The 20,304-nt window shown below is 41.9% G+C and overlaps 1 protein-coding gene across 3 annotated transcripts; it reads right to left on the reverse strand.

Annotated features, from left to right (window-relative positions):
• Positions 1–1,047: 1,047 nt before the first annotated feature.
• sfi1 (SFI1 centrin binding protein) lies at positions 1,048–18,063 on the reverse strand. 3 transcript variants are annotated; one of them, XM_020483670.2, is made up of 29 exons: positions 17,597–18,063; positions 16,630–16,701; positions 16,152–16,262; positions 12,979–13,073; positions 12,725–12,842; positions 12,403–12,505; positions 11,457–11,613; positions 11,049–11,210; positions 10,820–10,890; positions 10,410–10,502; positions 10,174–10,271; positions 9,962–10,028; positions 9,748–9,878; positions 6,841–6,922; positions 6,546–6,724; positions 5,964–6,039; positions 5,756–5,851; positions 5,478–5,554; positions 5,261–5,363; positions 5,055–5,151; positions 4,737–4,897; positions 4,548–4,622; positions 4,191–4,265; positions 3,594–3,770; positions 3,251–3,477; positions 2,733–3,033; positions 2,440–2,645; positions 2,248–2,350; positions 1,048–1,643 (listed from the first exon to the last, which is right to left on the reverse strand). In XM_020483670.2, the coding sequence occupies exons 1-29, from the start codon at positions 17,728–17,730 to the stop codon at positions 1,458–1,460; spliced, it is 3,633 nt and encodes a 1,210-aa protein (XP_020339259.1). In that variant the 5' UTR covers positions 17,731–18,063; the 3' UTR covers positions 1,048–1,457. The 3 variants fall into 3 exon arrangements, with proteins under 3 accessions (XP_020339259.1, XP_020339260.1, XP_020339261.1); XM_020483671.2 differs by having other exon boundaries at positions 9,748–9,827; positions 17,597–18,052; XM_020483672.2 differs by having other exon boundaries at positions 2,440–2,567; positions 17,597–18,052.
• Positions 18,064–20,304: the final 2,241 nt, after the last annotated feature.

Consider the following 20,304-nt stretch of genomic DNA (forward strand, 5'->3'; position numbering starts at 1 on the left):
CTTCTGAACTCAGTTGCCGGAGAGGAAGAAAACTGCTCAGGGAATTCACCGTGAGACGAATGGTGACTTTAAAATAATTCCAGAGTTTAATGGTTGTGATAGGGGAAAACTGAGGATGGATCAACATTGTAGTTACTCCGCAATACTAGCCTAATTGATAGAGTGAAAAGGAAGCTTGAACAGAATAAAAAAATATTCCAAAACATGCATCCTGTTTGCATCAAGGCACTAAAGTAATACTACAAAAAATGTGAAAAAGCAATTCACTTTTTGTCCTGAATACAAAGTGTTATGTTTAAGTCTATGCTAGGTAAAGCTCCGCCTTACCTCAGCTCAGTGGTCACAATAACAACACCCACCCGTAGCACGTGCTCCAGCAGGTATATCTCACTGGTCATCCCCAAAGCCAACACCTCCTTCGGCCACCTTTCCTTCCAGTTCTCTGCTGCCAATGACTGGAACGAATTGCAAAAATCGCTGAAGCTGGAGATTTATATTTGCCTCACTAACTTTAAACATTAGCTATCTGAGCAGCTAACTAATCGCTGCAGCTGTACATAGCCCATCTGTAAAAAGACCACCCAATCTACCTACCTCATCCCATACTGTTTTTATTTATTTTTCTGCTCTTTTGCACACCAGTATTTCTACTTGCACATCATCATCTGCTCATCTATCACTCCAGTGTTAATTTGCTAAATTGTAATTACTTCGCTACTATGACCTATTTATTGCCTTACCTCCTCACGCCATTTGCACACACTGTGTATAGACTTTCTTTTGTTTCTATTGTGTTATTGACTGTACACTTGTTCATTTCACGTGCAACTCTGTTGTTGTTTGTGTCGCACTGCTTTGCTTTATCTTGGCCAGGTTGCAGTTGTAAATGAGAACTTGTTCTCAACTAGCCTACCTGGTTAAATAAAGGTGAAAGAAAATGTTAAAATCATGGGAAGATGTTAGAGACGTACCCAGAAAGACTCACAGCTGTAATCGCTGCAAAAATCCCACTTTGTAACGCAACAAAATGTGGAAAAAGTCAAGGGGTGTGAATACTTTCTGAAGGCAGTATTTTATTAAATAATCTAAAAACACACTAACATATGATGTAATTTACAGTATACAGTCAAATAAAGGCAATTACAACATAGTCAAGTCAAACATAAATCTTACACAGCTGTCTTGCCATGCCATTCTTTCTGTTTTAGTCAAACCGATTTTCACCAAGATTAGGATAATAAATTCAAAAGCTACAATTGAAGAATTTCCATAAATCTTAAATCTATTTAGAATAATTCTGTTCTTATGGTTTTATACTATAAAAACAACCAGTAGAGAATGACATGTCAAAAATATGGACAGGTATAGTCTCATCAGAAGTCCTTGTGCTCCTTTATATAGGTCTATGGTTCTCCTCCTCCTGACCCATGGCACTGGGACGGCCCTGGTCCTGTCACCTAGTGTGGAGTGATGAGCAGTAGCTCTGGAGGCCTACTGAGAATGGCCTGTTCTAGACCCTGTCCTGTGGCTGTGCTGCTTTGGAGGAGAACACTCTCTATCCTGTGGATCCTGGCAGCGTGGAGGATCATCACAGGCTTCTGCTCTGCCAGCTCAGCTGACAGTCTGCCAATACGCTCCTCCAGCTGTAAATGACAACACAAAGAGCATGAAATTAATCTGGAATGACTACAAAATAACAGGAAGAATTGATGCATGACATGGCATGGTTATTATGTGCTTGACCTGTTGTAACTTTTGAATGTTATTGTTTTCATAGCTGAAGATTTATGGCTCAAATGAAATGATACCTCCAGAGGAATGCGTGCTAAATCAAAGCCATCCATTTAGTTATTCATCAAAAAGTGGATAGGAAACATGTTAATAAAATATTGCTTCTTGTTTTCTTCAAGGACTGGTGAACAGCCAGTAAAACGACAATTATTTTTGTTTATAAATCCTTATTTGCTCTGCCATTGTGGACTGGTCATCACTAGTTACCACAGCCACAAAGTAATGAACCCAGCCTATTTCTAAAATGTATCTTCTTAAAATGTGATTTTAAACCTAACCTTAATACCACTGCTAACCATATGACTAACCTTAAGTTAAGACCAAAAAGCACATTTTTTTAAATGATTTTTTACAATATAGCCAATTTTTACATTGTGGCTGTGGTAACTAGTGGAAAACTTGTGGCCCTTGCATATACTGTACCAATGACCGCAGCGTCTTCCCTTCAAGTCTTACCTGCTCCAACTCTTTGCAGATAGTGTTACTCTCCTCAGTTTCTCCCTCACTTCCACTCGTCTGCAGCCAGCTTCTCAACACTTCTTCAAGTCTTCGCCACGTCCTACACATACACACACACACACATAAATCCATCAGAATGTATAAATGAGATCTATCAGAAATGTTCATCACAGAGCTGGGAGTCCTTACTGAAGTAGCTTGCGGTCCTGTTGGAAGCGCTGCATGTCCAGACGGATGTTGAGCAGCTCTCTGGTCCAGGCTAAAGTGGGATCCACATTCTCCTCCTCAGTTAACACATCTTCTCCATCAGACTCTGGCTGTTGATGGAGGGTGGAGAACTCATTGGGGGGCAGTAGTGAGGAGTCACTTTCCCATGAGCCACTAGGCTGCCTCACCTAAAAAACAGATATTCTATAAAGAAATCTCATTGAAAACACACAGTAAAATAACTTTACATGTGTTTTTGGAATACAGTAACTTACCTTAGTTTGAGTGTGGGTGGCCATGAATGAGGAAGGGGGCAGGAGTAAGTCCTGGCCTAGTGATCCATGATGTGGGGCCATTGGGAAACTGAGATGGGGAGCTGGGTGTGCGCGTATGGGAGAGATGGGGAGGGAGGCTGTAGTAGGGTAAAGGTTCGCTGTCACTGGGACCTTGGTTTGATGTGGAAGAGGACTGGGTTTTTTATGTAGAGGAGCTGTAGTTGGGAGCAGCTCTTTGACCGGGGAGTCAAGCAGATCTCTAGGCCGCCGTGGCTGCAGTCTAGAAGCACGCACCACCACCCTGCACACAGTTATAGAGCTGCTGTAAGACTGAGCATAAGAATTAGAGACATAGTTTCCCAGGCACACATTAAGCCTTGTTCTGGACAAAAAAAAGTGATTCGTATGGGGATTCTCCATTGAGCATTCTTTTTAGTCCAGGACTCTTAATTGGTATCTGGAAAACCCTCCCATAATGTTTAGGGCCTGGTGTTTGCATAGTAACTGTGCCCACTTACAGGTGGTTGAGGATGCCGTCTCCTGCTCTCTGCTCCACTATGTCACTCTGGGTCTGTGTACGGCTGTGAGTGCGGCACACTGGGTCAGGGCTGGGTAAACAGAAGGTCACACTCTTGGGGGGCACTGCTATCGCTCTAGGCGGTCTCGCCCTGTGTGGTCCACTCAGGGCCCGCTGTTTCCACTGCATGGCACAACGCAGCACCACCCTCTGGAGACGCCGCAGGCTCTGTAGGTCGCAGACAAGACGGGCTTGATCCAGTGCCACACAGAGACACACAGACATTCAGGCAGGCAGGCAGACATACGATCAGATAATCAAACACAGCAAGTGCTCACACACACCTGCTCCTGGCTGTGCAGTGCTATGTTGGTGCTGAAGCTGCCCATGTGAGCCGCGTGTGTGAGGACGTGGGCCACTCCTTCCCTCAGCAGCTGATCTCTATAGAACTGGGCAGCCTGGGCCAGCCTTTCCTGCTTTCTGTCCTGCTCTGTGACCCACAGCCTCCAGGCCTCCAGCACCTAGATCAGAACACACCAAGGGATCAGACGTCTCATTCAGTATGTCTGATGAGTCTTCACTCTTCTATATGTTTCCACTATTCACCGGGGGGTGTCTCATTCATTATGCCTATAGAGTCTACTGTATGTTTTCACTTCAATTTCCTTTATTCTAGCTGTGGTCTGGATATCATCAATGAGGACTTTACACGCGCCAGCCTGGTCACAGATCTGATTGTGCGGTCTTGCTAACTCCAATGGTCATTGGCAAGACAGCACAAAAAGATCGGGACCCAGGCTATACATCCACAGGGTCAACAGTAGTCATGCAGGAGACAGAATTCCTCCACTACAGACAAACAGAGAGAGGGATAATATCTCCTGTGTTTTAAGTTGGGCTGAAGGCCAGCTGCCAGTGAAGTATGTGTGTCCAGGTATTACCTTGGCCTGCAGACTGAGGGACCAATGCCAGAGGGCCAGTTCTGTCTGCTCAGCCTCTGTCCTTCTGTGCTGCAGCTGTGCAGGCCAGGACCAGAGGAGAACAGCACACTTAGATAACAGCCAGGAGTTCACCAAGACAATCAGAGGCTTACAGACCTACCATTGAATGTTTATATAATATAATAATCTGGCCTTTCTTTAAGACAGTAAACATCAGAAAATACTTTTTTTCAATTCCATCAATGTATTTAAAAGTGACTTGAACAAAAGTTCATGCAAATCTTGTCAAGGAGGCCTTTAATATTTGAAATAAGCATGTTAAAACAGGAATTCATGTTAAAACAGCAATAAGTTCACCACAATTTTCCAGTGTGCAAAGAAGAGCTGGCATGTCTTCTGTCTCAGCAGCAAGTGGCCTCTCCCTTTCATCACCTAGAGAAGGACCACATAAACAACACAATACTAACACAAACCTACCTAGGATCAGAATGTATCAAATAGCACACTGCAGACTCAAACACAGGACCAAATGCAGTATCCATCTACCTTGTAGCTCTGCTGATGCTGCTGGTACATAGTCCATGATCTGAATGTTCTGCAGAGAAGCAAGTGGTGGTGGAGCCTTATGGCTTTCTCCATGCCTATACTGTCCTCCACAACCTCTCTGCTTCGCTCCCTCCATCTCCTGAAAGTCGCCTCCTGCCGCACTGAGACATAAAAAATGATGGCAATAGACTTCACATGTCAACGGAGGCTTTATTCAATGTGCCGGGAGAGTGATCTAACAGAAAATAGCATTAAATAAGGAACAATGTCTCCATCTGCTTCACTAAGAATTGGAGCCATAGCAAAGTATTTCTCTACCTTTATCCATGTGAGTCTGAGCCTTGCTCACTGCCTCTCTCTGCTGGTGACGGTTTGACACTGCACAAGATGTGGCTTTCCTCCATCCCAACAGCATCTGTAGGAAAATAAATTAGGCACATTTGTGGGTGAGCAGTAGTTATAGCCACGGAATCAGTCTTGGTAACATATGAAGCAGTAGATAGGTCTTACAGCAGCTCCAATACCTTAACCTGAACGCAGTGCTGGTAGTGGTTCTCTGCTCTCTTCTCTCTGCTGCTGGCTGCTGCCAACAGGGCTACATTCTCCTTCCACACACGCAGAATCCTCCTGGGAACACATAATACAAGTGTCAGTTAGAAATATTGCAAAATCAAAATTACAAGTAAGAGATCGTGGATAAAGAGGTATAGATAGAGACTGTGACTCTATTTAGGTTGATACCTGAGGAAGTGTTTCTGATGTTGACTGTAGCGCTCCTCTACATGCTCATAGACCTGCTGTCTTCGGAGGTGATGCTCCTACGGGTGATAGGCAAAGAGATTACAGCACGTACCACAGGACACACACAAACCAACAAAGTGGAGCCCATTCCGTGTGCACCAAGCAGGTCAGAAGATGCATGATGACCAAATTAAATGTTGCTGTGCCAGTTTACAAAGCACACCAATATAAGTGTAGACTTGTGTAATTTATTACAGTTAATGTGAGGTCTGGTGTACCTTCCAGGTCTGTAAAGTGTGTTTGAGAAGTCTGTGTTCATAGTATCTGTCCATCTGATCCAGCCTGCTGTTCTTCTCTGTTCTGTGCTGGACATACTGACACATCAGACAGACAGAGACAGACAGACACAATGTGGGATAATTACTCTGGACAAACCAAACATTACAGCATGGAAAATGGTAGATTATGTATGGCAAAATACTGTACCTCACTCCAGCCACTCAGGGCGCGTCTCACACAACGCACATCACCATGTCGACCTGCCTGCGCCTCTCGTTTTTGCCTTATGAGATGCATACGAAAAAACACAAATATACAAACCAAACACACATATACATGAAGGATTAAGGCAAAATCTCAAAGGGTATTCATTTGTCAATCAAATCCAGTTAAGAATAATCTCCTGTTAAGAATCTGTAATAGTTAGGACTGAAAACATCCTATATCATGTATACCGTATATGTCGGAGTACCTTTAATTGTGTATATCAAACGATATTTCTGTAGTGTAATTCTGTGTATAAAAGTACCATGCATGTAAAATATATGAATAATGTATATGTAAAAAAAAAGAGCTGTAAAAAAAAAAAAAAGACCGTTGTCCTCCGGAGAGGGGGGTGGGGGATGGGCCCACAAAAAAAAGAAAAAAGAAGAATAACCTCACACTTCTTTCTGAACAGGTTGGTCCCAAACAGTCAGCATCAGGTCATTAAAGTAAAATACAATAAAAGTTGTAAGATATCATCGTGATCCTCACTGATATTTCAGTGAACTGCCAGTGGTATAGTACCTGTCCCGGATCACAGTGACATTGTCCTTCCACTGGCTGAGTGTGTTGTGGACTAGAGTACGGCGGTACAGTGTGTCAGAAGCTCTCTGCTTCTCCCTCTCCTCCTGTTGTTGCCCCGCCCTCCGCTGCCAGTGGTCCCAGGCTCTCATCAAACACGACCTCTCCTCATGCAGCAAGGCCTAAAGGGCAAGACAGGTGGGCCCTCTTCGGTTATTTGTCTGTACCATGACGGTGTGTTGTATGTATATCTTTTAGTGGTATTTTTGTGTGCGTGTATTGTGACTGTGTATTTTACCATCCTCTCAGCCAGTCTCTGCTCCTTCCGCTCCTCTGAACGTCCCCACCAGGTATAGAAGGCCCAAGTGTACTGGTGCTGCCTACAGAGGGTTAGAGTGGGTCACACACTAACACAAACGTCATCCTCACAAGGCTAACTGTATGTTGTTCATAATTATAAACTGGGTGGTTCGAGCCCTGAACGCTGATTGGCTGACAGACCGTATACCATGGGTATGACAAAACATGTATTTTTACTGCTCTAATTACATTGGTAACCAGTTTATAATAGCAATAAGGCACATTGGGGGTGTGGTACTCCAGGCACTCCGCTTTGCATCGTGCATTAGGACAGCCCTTACCCGTGGTATATTGGCCATATACCACACCCCCTCAGGCCTTATTGCTTAAATGTAGCCCAGGGACCTTAGTCACATTGGAGGAATTCAGACCTGAGTTACACTTAATTCTCTCTACAAGTATTCTGACCTTAGAAAGCGCTGTCCATTTATTTTTGTTAGGCTTTGAAACAATATCCCCCACAACCATGTTTTACACTGTTTCAACCTGCTGTTGAACTTCTTTCTTCAATTTGATCATCACAGTGAGGTGAGTTTTAAAAGTACTATAGGCCTACTGTTCTGATGTGTTTGATGTGATTTCCAAAGGCATTGATGTCAGAGTGGTTAGAGGGACAATAGAGCCATGAGTACCAGTCCATTAGAACCTGATGTAGGGACAATAGAGCCCTGAGTATCAGGCCATTAGGACCTGGTGGAGCGATAATAGAACCCTGAGTACCAGGCCATTAGGACCTGATGGAGGGACAATAGAGCCCTGAGTACCAGTCCATTAGGACCTGATGGAGGGACAATAGAGCCCTGAGTATCAGGCCATTAGGACCTGATGGAGCGATAATAGAACCCTGAGTAGCAGGCCATTAGGACCTGATGGAGGGACAATAGAGCCCTGAGTACCAGGCCATTAGGACCTGATGGAGGGACAATAGAGCCCTGAGTACCAGGCCATTAGGACCTGATGGAGGGACAATAGAGCCCTGAGTACCAGGCCATTAGGACCTCGTGGTAGTTAGCAAGTTGGGTACTACCAAAGCATGTCCAGAGTGCATTAAAGGAGATTACTGTGACACAGTGGTCACATGGAATTTTACTGCGGCCATGACTCACTGCCTGTGTGGTGGTAATATGGTCACCGCAACAGCCCCTTGTCGAGCGAACCTGTCGGTTCCAAGTGGAAAAACATCTAGGCCTACATTCCTTTGTCAGATAGAAATAACAGAATTCTCCATGCACTGTAATTTATGAATTAATAAGAGCTATTGATACGTAGGTGCCCATAGAATATGTATGCCTATTTTCACAATTCTATATGTATTGTGATTTGATACTGCAATTTTATTGCGAGTTGATGCTCCAAACATATTGCTCTGTATGTTTCTGCAGAGGCACAAGAGAGAGCATAAAAAAATGAGTTATCATCAGTCATGGGAATAAAGGTGCTGAAAACATGTTGGCTCAATATTTAAAAAGAAGATGGAGAACAAGCTATTGGATGGAAAATACCAGAGTTTTAGAGCTGGTACAGCTAATTAGCACTAGCTACAGCAACCACCAACAAAAAAATGAATATATATCAAGATATATAACTGTTTAAATTTTTTCCCCCATCACTATTGATAAGAGCTAGGTAAATTAGTAATATGTTTGGGAAGGGGATTGTATGTACAAATAGCAATTGTTTAAGGATTTTTCCTTCTGATAGCTGGAGACTAATGTGAAACCAGTCATGGAAGCAAACTGAAAAGTATAATAACATGACAGGCATTTCCGCCCCTTTCCCACAGTGAAGTATAAAATGCTGTGACTTTATGCACAATTTCAATAGTATGGCCTAAGCATTGCACAATGACAGTCGCACTCTCTAATGTTTTAATTATATGCCCCAACGTTCTATTTCCTACTGTTCTATCATGTTAAATATTAGCCACTATCAGTATCGACCGTCAGTTGGCCACACATATTGAACTGCCGATTTACTGTTAGTTCCCTTCAGTTGGTACAGTTTGTATCATTACATTTCATTACATTGTTTCATTTACCTTATTTGCTTCCTCTGTAAACACTGCCACGTCCGTGTGGTTGTTGCTGACGAACACTAATAATAGTTGATCATATTTAAAGTAAAAAAAATGTTGGCTAATTAAATCATTATGGAGCACAGACCAAGCCATAACAGTTTGAACCTGACGCATGGTGCAATGCTTGGCCGTGTCATCACACAGTTCCATGGTCAGCGCGGGCAACAGGCCAGGGTATACTACTACTGTACACTGTTCTCCCTATTATAATTCTATGTACATTCATCTTCCAACATTACCATGGGTTGAAGAACTGAATGTGGCATTTTTTTCTTTCGTGCCTGAAGGCTTTCCAAACCCTATTTTTCCATTAAGTAGCCTAGAAACCTCCTTAATCATACATATTGTGTCCTAAAACTGAGATAAATATGCACATGTTCTTATAACTATCTTTCATTGATCTCCCTTCTGAATGCATCCTAATGTTGTGCCAATCAAATTCAAATGAAAGTTACCAGCATAAAAAGGGATTGCTTTAGAGAAATGAACAGAAAAACCAATTGAAGAAACACTCCCTAATCAAATTGGTATGCCACCCAGTGTGAGTTTAGGGTTGATTTAAATGTATTTAATGCGTGCCAGAGAGCAACACCCACAAACCTTGTAACACATGTGCATAAGTATGAATACCAAAATGTGTAAAAAGGCATACATTTCCTAAGTCTAAATCGTCCACAAAGCATCTTATAGTAGTAGTGCTGATCTAGGATCAGACAAGTGACACCTTATCCTAGATCACCACTAGGTCAGAAACAGGATGGAACTCACTTATTATGGAGTTGTGCAATCTCTGTCCTCTCCCTATGCTGTCTCCTCTGGCAGGTAAACTCAACCCATGAGTCAAGACACTGTGGAAAGATGTGGTCAGCAAACCAGGCCTCAGCACGACGCTCCAGCCCCTAAAACCACACACAGTCCACACAATGCCAATGAGTGGAATGTAAGAGTGTGTGTGTGTGCACATGTTTACGGGTGGGTGTACCTGCATGTGTCTGTGTTCAACAAGCTGCTCTCTCCAGTGGCACAAGCAATTGCTCTGCAGTGAAGTGCTGTCAAAAGATGGCATTAATGAGATCAGAAAAACATGTATCATAGAAATAGCATTACTAATATGAGAAAGTGTATCATCAATTCATAAACGTGTGTATGTGTGTGTGTGTGTATGTATGTCTGTGTGTATGTGTGTCTGTGTACCTGTGGTGGGTCAGTGCCATCTGCATCTGCATCTGAAGTCCCTGATCTTCAGCTTCCTCAAGACGTTGCTGCCAGAGTCTCCAATATCTGCATGTTACCTACAGAAAACACACGCAGAAATGTTGTTTGAAAAACATGAATTGGGTGTCATACTTACTCTGTACTGTTAGAACAATTGTAATGATACTAATGCTGGGTGGCTTCATGGATATTAGCTACAGTATAATAACAGTTACAGTGTGATGATGATGCTGGACAGCAATGTTCTTGTTGAGACGATAAGTTTTGCTCCGAGTGACATTGAGGGTCAGACTTCTCAATCCAGTGTCCTGTAGTAGACAGAACAAGTTGGAGTGAGAGAATTAAGGAATACTCTATGGCAGTGGTTCCCAACTCCAGTTCTCAAGTACCCCCAACAGTACATCTTTTTATTGTAGCCCTGGACATGCACATCTGATTCAACTTGTCAACTAATCATCAAGCCCTCAATGAGTTGAACGAGGTGTGTTTGTATAGGGCTACAATGAAACTGTGTACTGTTGGGAGTACTGGAGGACCAGGGTTGGGAAACACTGCTTTATGGTACAGTAACCAGTCTCTATGGATGTCCATAAACATTAATCAGATCAGTGCTCCTCCATCTTACCAGTAGATGGCGGTGTTGGTGTTGACTTGCAGCCTGGTCTCTTTCAGACTCCTGCATGCACATCCTCCTGTCTGCACAGGAGCTCAGGAAATGTTCAAATAAATTCAGAGAAGTATGATGTTGCAGTAGATGAGAAAAGTTGAGAATTGCCTTATGCTGTTCTTGCAGTAGTGTGTGACTCCACACTAGGCCCTGGTGTTTTACAATGAGTGTGTGTGTAGTAGGATACAGTGTCTCCAGTGCTCCAGCGCCCTGCGCTGTGTGCTGCGTTGTGCCAGTCTATAAGAAGCCTGCCCTCTGTCCACCTCTCTCTGTCTGCTCTGTAGTCCACTTTTCCACACAAACCAATACCTCCTGACCAACTGGAGTTGCCAGGCTCGCACCGCAACATCTGAAACACAGGAGGTAAACAATTATATAAGAAGGATAATGACAACAGAAGTAGTGTTTTTCACTGGAAGTTCTAGAGGATTTGCGAGTTTGGTGTTTGTTTTTGAGACCATCTAAAATGATCAAAAATTGTCAATATACAGTATGTTTCTGAAAAAATTTGAGTTTAATCCTAGACCAAAATGTCCAATGATTGTGACAGAAGACCAACAGTACATATGATAAACAGATTAACAGAAGATGGGACCTTGTGGTTTCCTCTTAGTTTGGCGGAGGTGAACATAGCTGATCCAGCCACAGAGCGCCTTTCTTTGCATCCCATGTATGTAGTGCAGTGAAGCCTTGGACTCCCTCTCTCTCCAACTACAGGCGAGCATGTACACTTCTCTCCACTGAAGCCATGCCTAAGACACAACAAACATACATGTTCAAATCCTTAAGTCTGTTGACGCACCCATGCGTCAATCTAAGTAATTTAATTGAAAAAATCCCCATCAAAATCCGTCAGTTTAAACTAGAGATGTACGTTTTTTTGCATGGGCTGCATCTCAATCCTCAAGGCCTCTGTCGGCCTTCCGCATCTGTGTTGGAAGGTGGCCGAGCTACGGCGGTGTTTGTCAGACCATGAGACATCCTGAAAATCGGTCTTCTCACGAAAATAGTTTGGCCAAGAAACTAATTGGACCACTCTATGGAAAGCAGAGACTCTAACGATGGCGTTCTCCATTTTGCTCTACGACCTCCATGTGACTTGTCTGAAGGTAACCCATACAAATGAGTTTTGTGCCAACAAAAATAAATGGTTAAATATGTATAAAAAAAAACAAATATTGCCTTAGCTTTCTTATATCGCCTAGATATAGGATGGACACTTCAAAACCTTGTTTCTTATTATTTAATTTTTGACTGTCTTTGCCAATTATCAATGTGTTATTCAATGCGTTTCTATGGGCTATAGTTATAAAGGCCAAATTTGATCTTTTATCAAATAATTTAACATATTCTTTTGATACCTAAAGGGGTCCTACAATTCCAAATGAAATAGCTAAACGATCTATGGTATGACCATCTTAAAATAATTCCCCCCCACCCCCGGCTTAGATGTTAGTCCAATAAAATGTAACATTTTAATTCACCAACACCTAGGGAATGGTACGGATATGTGTGGGATGTACAAGATGTGCTCTACTCACTCTGCCCTGTAGCGTCAGAGCCCAGTGCTGCAATGCTTGGTCCTCCATAACACAGGCATCATATCTCCTCTGCAGCCCAGTCTGCCACACAGTCCACATCCAACTGTATTGGGGGAAATACACATAAGCATTAACACAGGTTGCCCCCTCCCCTTTCACTTACATTTAATCAAATGGTCAATCATATATAAATCAGTCACGCAATGACTGTGTATGCCGGAAGTTCACTAACCTCCGAGTGACTTAGTCAGTGTATTGTTCTTGATTCAAAGTAATCCAAAATAAATAAACAAAATTGCATTTATCAGTCATAATGCCTCACCGTAGAGCTGTGAGTTTCCGGAACTGAAGAGCAGATTCTTGCATCCTGTGTTTCATCCTCCTCATCTCGATGTACACTTCCCAGCTGTCCCAGGCCACACGCTGACACCACCTCTCAGCTGGCATACAGGAGAAACTCTAATTACTGCTGTGACTCCTAACATGCCCTGCCAGCCACTACTGCTGGGGTCCATCATTTTCCAGAGGGAGACATTCACCTAGATTAATACCAAAACCACACAAGCCAGTCCATACCAAAACATGTTGCTTTTTGGAATATCCTCCTTTCCTCCTTCTGTAAAGACACAAACCTCTGCCAGCCATGGAACACCTGGTTATACAGATAATACCTACAACACAGGAAAGACAGCATCATCAGTTTCCACATTGGCCAAACTATTGTTGGCTGCCATACAGCGCCTTCGGAAAGTAGTCATACCCCTTGACTAGGGAGGTTGCAGTCCCACACAGGCAGTCATGACATCAGTAAAATTCCATGTGACTATTGAGTCAAGGTAAGCTCTTTTTATGTACTCTGGACTTGCTTTGGTACTACCCAACTTGCTAACGACCATCAGGTCCTATTGGCCTGGTACTCAGGGCTCTATTGTCCCTCTAACAAAAATCACATCAAACACTTCTCATCAAAACAGTAGACCTATCATACTTTTAAAACTCACCACACTATGATGATCAATTTGAAGAAAGAAATTCAACAACAGGTTGAAACAGTGTAAAACATGGTTGTTTTGGATGTTGTTTCAAAGCCTAACAAAAAGAAATGGACCGTGCTTTCTAAGGTAATGATTAATTCAAAACACCCATAGGCATATCAGAGCTTTTGCATATGCATAGGCTTATGTGCCCGAAAAAAAACGGAATAAAAATTATGATTGTTTCATTATACAATACATAGCCTACCACATATTACACATGGCAGAAAAACATAAAACAAAACTGATTTAAGATGTCTTTGGTACATAATTGGTCTAGCCTTTGAGTGTGGACTATATTATTATGCATACTGGATGGACTGGTTACCTTATGCTACGCTCCAACATTTCTATCCATGAGTCTGGGAGAGAACGTATAGCCCTAGGCAATGCTGTTGGGTCATTGATTGTGCAGGGCGACTTACAGTTAGCCTACAATTAGTGAATTTGTATTTTGAATAGCCTAATAATAGGGTTTTTATTATATTTTCATAATTAATTGGGTGACACATTACCTTTAGCTATACAGAATATAGAATCCTCTCTCCTTTATTCCTTTCTCGAGCGTAGAGACAGGATGTCAACAGTTTAGTGAAATATGTTTTGTTGCATAAACATGTTACTAATGATGTTCCCAAACAGATTTCACTTGGTTTCCCAAATTAAGCACTGAGTAGCTGCAGGAACAAGGTTGAAGAGCCCATGGCAAACAGAGTTTGGGCGGAGTATCACCTGTGAGGCAGCGAGAGCATGCTCCTCAAACAGTGGTTGATACATGGAGTGAAATAAGTGTTCTTATATTTCTCAGCTGCTCATATTAAGCACATGCTCCCGCTATTAAACCGAAGTAGCCTACAAAACGGACAGGTGGGAAAGCGCGCGGCTTCCACTCGCTATTCGAGTGCATTCCAATTATATACATTTTTTCCCTGCCCCTTTGATAATGGGCAATTCTAAATCAGAACAAATTTCATGACTGCCACAGCCCTACCCTTTTCCACATTGTGTCATGTTACAGCCTGAATTCAAATGGATAAAAAAAACTCACCCATACACACACAATTCCCCATAATGACCAAGTGAAAACATGTTTATAGAAATGTTTGCTAATTTATTGAAAATTAAATACAGAAATGTCTCATTTACATAAGTATTCACACCCCTTTTCTATGACATACCAAATTGAGCTCAGTGCATCCAATTTCCTTTGATCATCCTTGAGATATACGGGTGAAGGAGTCAACCTGTGGCCAATTCAATTGTTTGGACATGATTTAGAAAGAAACACACATGTACTATATAAGGTACCACAGTTGTCAGAACAGAAACTATACCATGAAGTCCAAGGAACTGTCCATAGATCTCAGAGAAAGAATTGTGATGAGGCATATCTGGTGACAGGTATAAAACATTTTGAGTGTTGAAAGTTTACAATCGCACAGTGGTTTCCATCGTTAGGGAATTTAAAAAAATATGGAACTACCTAGACTCTGCCTAGAGCTGGCTGTAAAACCAAACTGAGCAACCGGGCAAGAAGGACCTTGGACAGGGAGGTGACTAAGAACCCAATGACATAACTACAGAGTTCCTTGGCTGAGATGGGAGAACCTGCCAGAAGGACAACAGCCTCTACAGCACTTCACCAATCTGGGCTTTATGGGAGCGTGGCCAGACGGGAGCCACTCCTGAGGAAAAGGGAAGGGCTTGCCCGCCTGTAGTTTGCAAAAAGGCATGTGAAAGACTCAGATCATAAGGCAAAATATTCTGTGGTCTGATGAGACAAAAATTGAACTATTTGGCCTGAATGCAAAGTGGTATGTCTGGAGAAAACCAGCTACAGCCCATCACCCGTCTAACATCATTCCTACTGTTAAGCACGGTGGTGGCAGCATCATGCTATGGGGATACTTTTCAGTGGCAGGGACTGTGAGACTAAATATAGAGGAAACAATGAATACCAAATACAGGCACATCCTTGATGAGAAACTGCTGAAGAGTACAAATGACCTTAGACTGGGGTAAAGATTTACATTTCAACAGGACAATGACCCCAAGCATGCAGCCAAAGCAACGCTGGAATGGCTTCACAACCAGAATGTTAAAGTCCCTGAGTGGCCCAGAATTGAATTGCATTGAAAATCTGTGGAAAGACATGACGATTGCTGTTCACCGCCGCACTCCATCTACCTTAACAGAACTTGAGAATCTGCAAGGAAGACTGGGATAAAATCCCCAAATCCAGATGTGCAAAGCTGACACATACCCAAGACGACTCAAAGCTGTAATCACTGCCAAAGGTGCTTCTACACAGTATTGACTTGTGGTGTGAATATTTATGTAAATGAGTTCAGAATTTAATTTTCAAAAAAAATTCTAAAAGCATATTTTTAAGGTTGTCATTATGAGGTATTGTGTGTAGATGTGTGAGAATTGTTTGTTTTTAAAAAATCCATTTTGAATTCTGTCTAGCGCAACAAAATGTGGAATAACTCAAGGGGTATGAATACTTTCCGAACACACGGTACATCCTAGCAGGCAAAGCTGGTTGCAATGACATCATTACAACCAAATTTTAAGGTTGTAATAATGTAATTTCAACCAACAGACTTTGTCCGTAAGTACTGATGGGCATGTATCGTCACCCCACAACTGAGCAGCAGCGGTTAGAAAATGTAAAAAATACAAAAAAAAGTAACAAACAGTATAGACACTGACCTGTAATGGCACTCTGCCCTCACTGTGAGACTCCACTCCCTCCTGGCTGTCCACCACTCATCCTTCCAGCCCCCCTGAGCCCGCTGTAGCACCACTCTGCGATGGTGAGACCTAGAGATTGGAGAAGGTAATAATCTTCCAGTTAGAGAACTCAGGCTACACACAGTGGATATATTCACAGCATCAGTACTTGACTTGGGCAGGAGCTCACCAGAGCTGAGTACCAACACCTTAAATGCTCTACTGCTTAAGATCCTCTTCCTCTTATAGAATATTAGCTAAAAAGTATTTTGGTGCTCCTGCACCAAACAGTACATCCACCCAAAATGAGTACCAACAACTATTTCAGTCCAAGTCAAGTACTGCATAGCATCAAGAGCTTTGCCAATTTTATTTTCCCACTATCTGACATTGTAATCCATTAATTTCAAGCAGTGATGTAATCTGGCTATTTCTCCACAGGACTGAGAAAGTGCACCTGGCTTTGTAAGGATGAACACGTCCAAAGGTCTTCTGCATCCATAGTTTGAGAAACTTCCGTGCAAGGTGCCTAGAAGACAAGAGTTTAATCTCAGGGATGGACAACTCGAGTCATGGAAGGGCGTTGTGTGTGCAGGCTTTTATTCCAGCCCAGCACTAAACATACCTTAAATATACTTTACAAAAATATAAACTTACGGTGCAAAAATGTCAACGATTTTAGTGAGTTACAGTTCATATAAGAAAATCAGTCAATTTAAATTAATTCTTTAGGCCCTAATTTATGGATTTCACATTTACGGGCAGGGGCACAACCATTGATGGGCCTGGGCGGGCATAGGCCCACCCACTTGGAGGCCAGGCCCAGTCAGACAGAAATACTCCTCAGTTTTATCAGCTGCCCAGGAGACTGGTCTCAGAAAATCCTGCAGGTGAAGACACCGGATGTGGAGGTCCTGAGCTGGTGTGGTTACACATGGTCTGCGATTGTGAGGCCGGTTGTTCGTGCAGTCAACATGCCAATTGCACGCTCTCTCAAAACATCTGTGGCATTGTGTTGTGTAACAAAACTGCACATTTTAGAGTGGCCTTTTATTGTCTCCAACACAAGGTGTGTAATGATCATGCCATTTTAACAGATTCCTGTCAGGTGGATGGATTATCTTGGCAAATGAAAAATATTCACTAAAAGGGATGTAAACAAACTTGTGCACAACATTTTTGAGAAATAAGCATTTTGTGTGTATGAAAAATTTCTGGAAACTTTTATTTCAGCTCATGAAACATGGGGCCAACCCTTTACATTTTGCGTTTATATTTTTGTTCAGTATAGTATAATCAGGTGTGTTAGTGCTGGGATTAAACAAAAGTCAACACAGACTAACGTTACAGCCTTCAAGTTCTAGTCATGGTCGATTGAATAATTACATCTGGCCAGTTGGTTTATTTGAGGGGCTACTTCTCACCTTATTCTCAACTCCTTGAGTCTTCCACCTCGGTTCCAGGTGTATCCGACTTTATAACAAGATATAACATTGCGTGAAGTAATTTTTGCACCAGTTATATTTGACTTTTGCGTTCCTCTACCTCTAGAAGTCATTGCCACAACAGTTGTTGAGTTAACCACCTGAGAAAGCTAGCTACTACCACTGACCGTCAATCAGAAGATTGGAAACTTCTTCAACTTCGTTAGCTGAACACACATTGCCGAACAGAAATCCCCCTAGCATTCTCTTCATTATGAATAACGTACCATGCATGACATTTTCTTCATTCCCTAACCAGTTTCAAGTCGACAACGCAAATTGAACCGTTACAACCGCCATAGAAAACGCAAACAGTGTTTTGTTCAGTCAGGTATATGAACGGTTTTGTTTGTTAAATCCAAATGTCGCGCATACATTTTACCGCTGTGAATAGGAAGAAAATAACTAAGTACTTCCGGGTAACGGATCTGTTAAAATCGTGCAGAATAGCAGTCGCGTCCTCTATACGTAGTAAATTAATAATTAGGTCACTTTTGCAAAATTATAGTTATCATACAAAGAATAATGAAAAGTATTTCTATAAGACATTATGTTGTTTTTAATGGTAAACTCTGTTTATTGTGTGCGTAGTCCTATCATTTATTGCACCGTACACAATTTTCTGTATGTTGTATCGCGGTAAAAGGCGGGCCCATTCTACTTAGGAGCACTTTTTATTATTATTATTTTTTATTAACAACAAATCAATACAGGAGGTACATGTGGGAACACAAGTATATATAAATGATATACAATGGACTATTGGGATAGGGAGTACAATATCACATTACACAATGACCTTAAGGGACATACATACACTCATTATTCTAACAGCTTTTTTGTTAGTATTAAATTGTCTTAAAATACAGTTCAATTTCTTTTTGTAAGGTAAGAAAATGTGTTTTTTTTGTTTGTAAATTTACATTTGTGACTATGAAATTTGCCCAAAATTGACTCAGGAGCACTTGAAGCTTCCAAATCCAAATATTTACACCCAGAGGAGCGTTACTGCACATGTTGCACCCCTTAGAAGTTAGCTTCTCACCTAATCACCTGCTAATAGTAGAAATGTGGCATTCCATTATAAGGCAAGCCAAGAGTTGGTGGTGAATCGTGCACATCATGCTTTGGGGATGTTTTCTCAGGGACTGAGAGACTAGTTAGGGTTGAGGGAAAGATGAACGGATCAAATTACAGAGAGATCCTTGATGAAGACTTGCTCCAGAGCACTCAGGACCTCAGAACGGGGTGAAGGTTCACCTTCCAACAGGACAATAACCCTACGCACATAGCCAAGACAATGCAGGAGTGGCTTCGGGACAAGTCTCTGAATGTCCCGCAGTGGCCCAGCCAGAGCCCGGACATCTCTGTAGAGACTTGAAAAAATGTACAGTGACGCTCCCCATCCAACCTGACAGAGTTTGAGAGGATCTGCAGAGAAGAATGGGAGAAACTCCCCAAATACAGGGGTGCCAAGCTTGTAGCGTCATACCCAAGAATACTAGAGGCTGTAATCAATGTCAAATGTGCTTCAACAATGTACGGAATAAAGGGTCGACATACTTATGTAAATGTGATATTTCAGTTTTAAATGTTTTATGCATTTGCAAAAATGTAAAAAAACAAAAACCGTTTTTGCTTTGTCATTATGGGTTATTGTGTGTAGATTGATGGGGTGAAACAATTTAATCCATTTAGAGTAAGGCTGTAACGTAACAAAATGTGGAAAAAGTGAAGAGCTCTGAATGCATTGTAATACCAATATGAAAAACACTATTGAATTAAGCTGATTGGCCACTTTAAGTACCGCAAAATGAGAAGCGACACTCATTGGGGTGTAAAACTGTGGATTTGGAAACTCGAAATGCTCCTGAGTGGAATGGACGCCCCGCCCCCCTTTACTGCGACACGACGTTCAGGCAATTATGTCTGTCCAAATGAAAGAACATACTTCATTCAAGCTAATTTACCCTTTTTTGATATTGTTAAAATTCTAAGTCTGCTAACATTTCCTAATAACATTTGACCATTTCTATTATTATTTTGTACCATATTCATTGCGAGACTTTTGTTTTGAAGGGGACTCAGAGGTGTATATTTTGCAATTGCACCATGCACACCATTTGATCAGTTGAGAGGCTCATTGTCCGTCCAATCATGAAGTTTCTTCTTCCTTAGAGGTGAAGTTGAAACCAGCGGGTTGAGCGAGTTTTACAGACATCATGTTGAAGTAGGCCAGCTTTGTGCGATCAAGTTATTTTATTTTTAACAAAACGTTTGGTGCTTCTGTCATACCCTTTAAAATAAATAAAGATACTGATCTTTATGGTGGCACTCTTGCTATTAAGTGACCGCGTGCTGTTTTACAAACTTACTCTGTGAGAACCAACAGACCACATACACAAAACACGTACATTCAGTTAAGGGTGCTTTAAAACACAGATAATCTTGCCCTAACATGACAGGGCACTGGTATAATTTACTAAGAAATAAAAATGTGGATGTGTTGAGTACCCTTTGGTTGGCCAGGCCTACATGTCAAATTAGCAATCAAGGAAAGGGCTAGTTGTTTTTTAAAGCATTGAAAGTGTGAAAATTATCAGCATTCATCGCTCTGCTTTGGAATGATAACAATTAGCTGACCATAC

Source organism: Oncorhynchus kisutch, linkage group LG5, assembly GCF_002021735.2.
Source record: "Oncorhynchus kisutch isolate 150728-3 linkage group LG5, Okis_V2, whole genome shotgun sequence".
Classification (NCBI taxonomy): domain Eukaryota; kingdom Metazoa; phylum Chordata; class Actinopteri; order Salmoniformes; family Salmonidae; genus Oncorhynchus; species Oncorhynchus kisutch.